This window comes from Sinocyclocheilus rhinocerous, unplaced genomic scaffold (genome assembly GCF_001515625.1).
Source record: "Sinocyclocheilus rhinocerous isolate Xijiao unplaced genomic scaffold, SAMN03320098_v1.1 scaffold432, whole genome shotgun sequence".
Classification (NCBI taxonomy): Eukaryota; Metazoa; Chordata; class Actinopteri; order Cypriniformes; family Cyprinidae; genus Sinocyclocheilus; species Sinocyclocheilus rhinocerous.
In genome coordinates, this window is record NW_015627225.1 from 1,731,956 (window position 1) to 1,740,336 (window position 8,381).

Genomic DNA, 8,381 nt, shown 5'->3' on the forward strand with positions numbered 1-8,381 from the left:
TGAGAAGTACTTATATATATATATATATATATATATATATATATACACACAAAACATAAACTCACTGAGGAGATGCTTGACATTGTAAACACATGTACACACCATGAATCCTGCTACCTACTGTCACGTACGAGTGATATACTTTAGATTTGTATTTTAACGTGACTCACTTAACAAATAAATTTTCTGTGTTCTATTTTCTAGTATCCTCCTGGATGAAGAGGGACATATCAAACTCACAGGTACAATAAAAACACTGGTTTACCAAAGGATTTAGACATACTTTAGTCATAATGTTAATTGGTGTAATTGGTTTTGTTTTTTCTCTCAGATTTTGGACTGTGTAAGGAGGCTATCGACCTTGAGAAGAAGGCTTACTCCTTCTGTGGGACAGTGGAGTACATGGCTCCAGAGGTGGTTAACCGGCAGGGACACATGCACAGCGCTGACTGGTGGTCATTTGGGGTACTGATGGTATGAACGGATTCATGCAGAAGTGGAGAAAACCTGCTTTGCTGTCAATTATATTTTGTCTAATTTTATTTGCTTTAATAGTTGTTTTCTGTTTCTCTGTTTCTGTTTACAGTTTGAGATGCTTACAGGTTCACTGCCATTCCAGGGAAAAGACAGAAAAGAAACGATGAGTCTCATCCTGAAGTGAGGATCCATTTAATTTTGTTCTTTTTATAGAGTCTTTAAATAATATTCTCAAATTTGTTTTTAAATGAAGCATTTAGGATAAATGTGTTTTACGTTACGATTGGGCTCATTTTTTTGTCCTAGGAAATAGTCTTCAGTGCATCATTTTCCATTTCATTGGTTTGCCTAATTTGTTACTAGCAAGCTGTTGGAAGAAAAACAATATAAGCTGTTAAACAACAATTGATCTCTATTATGTGTTAATATTGCCTTTGCCTACACTAAATTAATACTTTTATTCAGCAAGGAGACATTAAATTGATCAAAAATTACAGTAAGTCATTTATAATGTATTGATAATTCAATTTCAAATGAATGATGTACTATTGGAATTTCTCTTCAAAAACACCAAAAAATCTTCCTGAAACTTTTGTACAGTAGCATATATGTTGTGAACATTGATCAGTTTTTGAGTCAGGATTATTGTTTGGTTTTCTCTTCAGAGCCAGGTTAGGGATGCCTCAGTTCCTGAGTGCTGAGGCTCAAAGCTTACTGAGAGCTCTGTTCAAGAGGAACCCCACCAACAGACTGGGTAATGAATACACAATCAGATTGTTTTATGTACACTTTTTTTAAAAATGTATTGTTTTAAAATGTAATCATACTATAAGCTTCCTTTTCCAGTTAAGGCAATTTTATTATATTAAAATTGTATTTGGCACATTAGATAAAAGTAGTTCACAGGAGAATTCCATTTAATGTGCTGTATTTTCAAATTACGTGGTTTTTTTTCATACATTAACTGTCACCAGGATCTGGACCAGACGGAGCTGAGGAAATCAAACGCCATTCATTCTTCATGACGATTGATTGGAATGTAAGTTCGTCAGATTCCTTAAGATCTATTGGAATATTTCTATTAAAGGCTTCGGTGCGAAAAAATATTTTATATTTATTTTCAGAAACTCTTTAGACGAGAAATAAAACCTCCATTCAAGCCAGCTGTGGCCAGACCTGATGACACCTTTTACTTTGACTCAGAGTTCACTTCTCGTACCCCTAAAGGTGAGGGATCGTTTCTATGATCTGTAACTAGTCTCATTATTTCTCAATTTGATTTTTTTTTTTTTTGGACCATGGCAAGAATTGTTGACATTCAAAACAAACTACTGGAGAATTTAAAGAGATAGTTCACGTAAAAATAGAAATTCTGTCATTTACCCACCCTCACATTGTTTGAAACCTAAACGATTGCCTTTGTTCTGTTAAAAACAAAAGGAGTTGTTTAGCAGAATGCTATCAGAAAGTTGCTCTTATACATATAATAAATGTGGATGGAGACCAGAGGCTGTCAAACTCCAAAAAGGATAAAAATTACAATTACAGCACCAGACGCTATATCAAGTCTTCTGAAACCGTAGGATATCTCTGATTGAGGGGCAGACCAAATTTTAATTATTCACTAAAGTCTTGCAAGATTTGTTACATCTAATGATGGTCTCCATTCAATTTAATTTCATGGAAAAGAGCAGCATGAAAATTCTGCTCAGCATCTCCTTCTATGTCACACAAAAAAAAATAATTAAGAATTGAATGACATAATGATCAAAATATAAATTTTTGGGTGAACTCTCTCTCTTTCATAGTTTCTGTGGTCTCTTCATGAATAGGGTAGCCATACAACAGATGGCTATAGTTTCATCTTGATCTACAAGCTGAGCTCACTGCAGTAAATTTGGAGCTTTTTTTTCAAATGTCATCAGCATGGGTAATGTGGGATATGAGTGTGGGCTTCACTTCATGGTTTCTCTGCTTCTTGGCCTTTCTCAGATTCCCCAGGTGTTCCCCCCAGCGCAGGGGCTCATCAGCTCTTCCGGGGCTTCAGCTTTGTTGCCACAGCGATGCTAGAGGAGGAGGGCAAAGAAGAGCCCTCTCGGCCCCCTCCACATCCTGTGGTACAGGTTAATGATCTTTTATCTGTCAAAATACATCTGAAAATAACTCTTTGTATTTAGCTGTGGTTAATGTGACATTCCTTGTCAGCTTTTATGACAGTGTACAACAGTATCAAGGGGCTCAGGTTAAACTTAAGTTAACCAGGGGAATGCCGTTAATTAGCACAGAACATAATTAGGTTTTTTGTCTACAGTGTCCAGTTTTTCTTGTCATGGCTGTTTAAAGTTGATAAATTCTATAATTTTTATGCAACAATGAAAGTAATAAGGATATCCGACCTTAACACCTGCAAGGAATGTTTAAGTGGTGTTCACTTATGAAACCATTAAATTGCTTGAGGTTAGACTATAACTTGTTTTGAACCCTGAACAAACTTTAGTCATCCTGTGATTTATGATTAAGTGAGCTTGAAATGGCTGACCACTAGATAGCAGTATTTCTACCTTTTCACTTTGATTTATGTTAGAGTGAGTGTAATGCACTTTAATGTAGATGATGATACAGTGGTTAAATGTTAATGAAGGTAAAGTAAATTGCTTTACTCAGTATTAGTGATATCACCATTCTGTGCTATCCAGCATTCGCTGTGTTGAGTTCAAACTGTAATAATAGTATGTAGTGTTTGTGCCTTGTTTAAATGAATGTAATCAGTGTGTACAGTGTTCATTATAATTATTAGATTTTACTATTGGTACCGGTGTGTGTGTGTGTGCGTGTGTGTGGCTGTTCTAATACTCTCTCTCTTGTGTATCTGTCTCCAAGCAGCAGCTTCACGGTAAGAACATCTTGTTCAGTGACGGTTACATACTGAAGGAGGACATCGGCATGGGCTCTTTCTCTGTCTGCAAACGCTGCATACACAAAGCAACCAACACAGAGTATGCAGTGAAGGTTAGAGCCTCACACCGTTAACCTCTCTAAATTTTGTACTGACGTGGCTTTGAATTATCTTTTCTTTCTTTGGCATCAGCATTATTGGTTAGGTTAACTAAGCATCTGTGACTCTGTTTTTGATGAAACCTCATTTTACAGTCGATTTGGTTCCTTTTTTTTTTTTTTTTTTTAGAAAATAGGCTAACTCTAGTTAAGAATCCTAAAATCTGTTGCAGACAGTATAAAGCTATATGTCTTTTTTTATTTAAATAAAAAATATATATTTGCCGTTAAATGCTCTTTTAACTGAACATCATCAACAAAAAGGCTATGTTCACTAAAAGAGTTTTAGATACATGTGATCTTCCAAGTAACTAATACTGTACATGATTTATTGTATAATTCTGATAGGTAATTGATAAAACAAGCACCGACCCATCAGAAGAGATTGAGATCCTGCTGAGATACGGCCAGCACCCTAACATCATCACTCTCAAAGATGTAAGTACAACAGCATATAATTTCACAATTAACTGATCTGCAGAAATCATCTGCATTATTGAAATTTAATATATGCACACAATACAGGGAGCTAAAAATGCTACCACTCCATATTTAATAAAAAAATAAAATAAACTTGTGGTGCAGGTGTATGATAATGGGAAGCAGGTGTACCTGGTCACTGAGCTGATGCGAGGAGGTGAACTGCTGGACAGAATCCTCAAGCAGAAGTTTTTCTCAGAAAGAGAGGCTAGTGCTGTGCTGCACACTATCACAAAGACTGTGGAATACTTGCACTGTCAAGGGGTGAGAAAACATGCATGGACAAACACAATTACATTTGTCTTGTAGATAAAAACCTGCCGCTGGCACAAAATATGTTATGATTCACAGCTTGTGACAGAGCCTTTCTTTCCCCCTCCTCTCTAAGGGTGTTCCCCAGGGCTCTTCCCTAGGCCCTCTTCTGTTCTACTCCCCTCTGTTCCCTCTCCTCTGTTTGCAACAGTTATTGTGATTAAATAGTTTTTATGTTGACATATTTCCCAGAAGAACCACAATAGATATGCTTCTGAGGCCTAATATAATCCTGTAGCCTTTTATAGCACATATTATAGCAGTGCTTGAAAAATGAAAAAATGGGCTCAAATCAATTCAATTAAGCCACTCTTCCTTGAAATCTTACCCTGATATAATGGTAAACTGGAATTAGGTGCAATTGTAACACTTGAAGAATGGAAAAAATGACTCAAATCAAGTAAATTAAACCACTCTTCATTGAAATCTTACCCCAGTATAATAGTAAATAGGGATTGAGGGCAATTGTAACACTACATATATTTTATCACAATATTATTAGAATTATAGACCTTTGATTTAAACACGTTCCCAAAAGAATTAGTGCCATATAAACAATTAAGTAATATTAAAACAATAATATTATTACGTAGGGTATCATCTTATTTAATTAAATGTATTATTCAAGTGGTACAATTGCCTATTATGGGGGGAATTTTAACACTCAACTTGAAATTCTTTTTCATAACTGCTGCACTATTAATGGTACAGTTACAAGTTGGCACATATAAAAGCTTTTTGCACCTAAAGATGGCAGGTAGATTTGTAGCTGTCTCTGAATTATGCAGGAAAATTTAAATGATTTTAAAATCCCTTGTGTGTTTTTTTTTTCTACAAGGTTGTGCACAGGGACCTGAAGCCAAGTAATATTCTGTATGTTGATGAGTCTGGAAATCCAGAATCTCTGCGCATCTGTGATTTCGGTTTTGCCAAGCAGCTCCGGGCAGACAATGGCCTCCTCATGACGCCCTGCTATACTGCCAACTTTGTAGCACCCGAGGTGAGTGTTTTTTCTCACAGCAGACTGAGGAATTCTGTGTAGACCAATAAACATATTAAATGCCCAATGTTTTGAACTACAGTGATAGTGGAAAAACACATTTGCTGGGACTTTGTGTGTTGTTATTTGTGGCAAAGGACAGTTTGTACTATGTGGCTTTAAATTTTCTGGCGTCAACGTGATGTCTGTGTAGTGCAGTTTCGAGTATTATTCTCAATAACTGTGCTGAAAGTTATCATTTTGTGTTGCAGGTACTGAAAAGACAGGGCTATGATGAGGGCTGTGACATTTGGAGTCTTGGAGTATTACTATACACTATGCTTGCTGGGTAAGAACGCGCACACACATTCACTCGCATTATTAATAAACATTGCACATGCAGTTTCCACAAATAAAATCTGAAAACACCCACACTCATTTTTCCTTTGGTTTTTAAATTGTCCCAGTTTTACACCATTTGCCAACGGACCAGAAGACACTCCAGAAGAGATTCTGAGTCGGATAGGGAGCGGGCGCTTTACTCTGACGGGAGGCAACTGGGACGCTGTGTCTGATGCTGCCAAAGTAGGCCGTGACCCCACCCCCATCCACACAGCCATTCAAACCGCTCCGACAGGGTTTTTATTTTCTCACACGCATGATTTTCCACGCAGGATCTGGTCTCTAAGATGCTCCATGTGGATCCTCATCAGCGACTCACAGCCAAGCAGGTCCTGAAGCATCCATGGATCATTCAGAGAGACAAACTTCCCAACAGCCAGCTACAACATCAAGATGCCAAGCTTGTCAAGGTATCACAGCCACGAGGCTCTTACATTTATTATATAGAATGTAAATGGTGGTCTATTACTTCACCAACTCTCTCCTCACAGGGGGCGATGGCCGCCACATACTCAGCACTGAAGAGTTCCCAACCACCCCCTGAGCTGAAGCCCATCGAGTCCTCATTCCTGGCGCAGAGACGGGTGAAAAAGCTTCCTTCCACATCTCTGTAGAGAACGAGGGAAGGAGACATGGAGAAGTACTCCAGACTGAATGCAGTTGTGGAAAGGATGGATGGATGGAAGAACCACACTGAAGCTCTACAGACTAAAGACGGTCTCTTGAACCTGCCCATGACATCAGCACTGCAGTGGAGCTGTCAAGCACGCTAGGCAAGGGAGGTGATTGGCTGATGAAGTTTGAGGGGCGTGGCCAGTGAGGGTTCCAGTCTCCCTTAGAAGTAGGGCAGTGTGTTTGTGTGTGTGTATGAGAGAGAGAATTAAAAAAACTGGGTAAAGGATACTGTTATAAAATAGATGATATTCCCAGTGCATTTGTCTTGGTACTGTAATACCTAAATATCAACACTGCTGAGTTTCTTTTTTATTTCTAGGTTTTGTTTATTTTTTTTTTATCTCTATAGTTTGTTCAACTGGATTTCATGTTTGATCTGTCTCCTCTTGGAAGCTTTTCAGTTGTTATGCTTTCCAATTGTCCAGTAGATCTCTCTTAGTCAGTCTCTTCCTAAAAGCTCAAAGTGGCCTTTAGGAGAAGCAGAGATGTTCCGGTACAATATTTCACCCACATGGACGAGTAAAGGTTAAATATATCTTCCATAATGATCCGGTGAGCATGTTCACATGACTATCAACCTAAACATAGTGGAGAATGCAAGTACTTTCTGCATGGATTTGTACAATGCTGTCTTGTTTCTTTCTTGTTTTCCCCAACCCGGCACGTTTGCTTGGTGAACCTGTCAGCACTGGTGAGGACTGTTCAGAAAATGTCTTGTTTATTAAAGTAAAGAATGAAAAAAGTGTGTATGTGAGATGACATCTGAAGCTTGTGGCATGGAAAAATGTTGCTCTTGTTAGACCAGTGCTTTTTCTGGATATTGACTGCTGTCTCCTGTGTTTTGATTTTGTTGTTGTTGTTTTGCTTAAAGAGAAGTTATTTTATAAAGGCACATTGAGCACAAAAGTGTATAAATATGACCGCTGAGGAAATGATTTAATGATTGTGTATATTTTTACCTTGTCTGTCCTATTCCTTGTTCTCCCTGCGTTCAGATGCCTAGTGTGGTGGAACTATCAACTGTGTTGTGCTCAGGCTGTTCTTAGCGATGCCTTGCAAATTCATGAAGCCTTGTCTTGCTCAAGTATTGCACACTTTACCAGTCAAACACATCTTAAAAGTTTTAGGATGTGCTTGCAGTATTGTTTTGCATTCCCTTTTCCACAATTCTTGAATTATTAAGAATTATGAAAATGTCTTTGCTCCAACATAAACAATTAGAAAAGCACCTAGTTCTGATTGTTTTGATTATTGAAACGAATAGTTTTACTAGGAATAGCTCGCTCCAAAATGAAAATTGTAACAATTTATTAACCCTCATGTGTTTCCAAAACTATATTGTATGACTTTTTATATTCCACAAAAGAAGATATTAAATGGAATGTCCAAGCTATATTTAAGGACCAGAAATTCACTTTCATCCTATTGAAAAGAATATCATGGTCATTCTGCTATAAATAGAAAGTGATACAGGTTTGGAATGACATGAGGGTGAAAATCGTTCAGTCACTTTAAAAACAGTAACTGGAACAAAATTACAGAACTGTGTCCAAAGTGTTAAAAAACATAGTCTGTCTCTGTAATTGTGCATTCTGTTTCTCCCATAACCTTATTTGGTATTTGTGTGGTATCTGGGGTTATTATTGCCTAATCTTTACAAAAAAAAAAAAAAAAAATTTTGATTTATTTTTTTATTTATATATTTCTCAATAGATTATCTATCTCTGTTTGTAGCTCATGTCAGTGTTAGGGCTTAAGTAAAGTAATATTTCTGTGGTACACAATTGTGGTAAAGGGGTGCAAATTAACACCCTTTGCTTTTACAGTAAAGGGGCTGAATTGAAGAACCTTCAACTTGATGCCTTTCTATTAAAAGAAAAGAAAAAAGTATGACTTGTTCTGTATCTCTTCCTCAATCTTTCTTTTCTTTTTCAGTCACTGAATCATAATTTGGCCAACGTGAGCCGAGGTCTCCACCTCAATGTATTTGGCAGTCTTGGGG

At 37.3% G+C, this 8,381-nt stretch overlaps 1 protein-coding gene across 3 annotated transcripts in view; it reads left to right on the forward strand.

Annotated features, from left to right (window-relative positions):
- Positions 1-8,062, forward strand: part of LOC107721568 (ribosomal protein S6 kinase 2 alpha) — a 66,244-nt gene extending 58,182 nt beyond the window's left edge. For 2 of the 3 annotated variants that reach the window (XM_016529675.1, XM_016529657.1), the window contains 15 exons: positions 205-242; positions 332-474; positions 587-657; positions 1,143-1,231; positions 1,452-1,516; positions 1,602-1,704; positions 2,470-2,600; positions 3,361-3,486; positions 3,880-3,969; positions 4,117-4,275; positions 5,162-5,323; positions 5,575-5,651; positions 5,770-5,887; positions 5,977-6,114; positions 6,196-8,062. In XM_016529675.1, coding sequence (XP_016385161.1) covers positions 205-242; positions 332-474; positions 587-657; positions 1,143-1,231; positions 1,452-1,516; positions 1,602-1,704; positions 2,470-2,600; positions 3,361-3,486; positions 3,880-3,969; positions 4,117-4,275; positions 5,162-5,323; positions 5,575-5,651; positions 5,770-5,887; positions 5,977-6,114; positions 6,196-6,318 — 1,633 coding nt within the window. In that variant the 3' untranslated portion in view covers positions 6,319-8,062. The remainder of the gene's footprint in view (positions 1-204; positions 243-331; positions 475-586; positions 658-1,142; positions 1,232-1,451; positions 1,517-1,601; positions 1,705-2,469; positions 2,601-3,360; positions 3,487-3,879; positions 3,970-4,116; positions 4,276-5,161; positions 5,324-5,574; positions 5,652-5,769; positions 5,888-5,976; positions 6,115-6,195) is intronic. The other variant, XM_016529665.1, reaches the window with a different exon arrangement.
- The last annotated feature ends 319 nt before the right edge of the window (positions 8,063-8,381 follow it).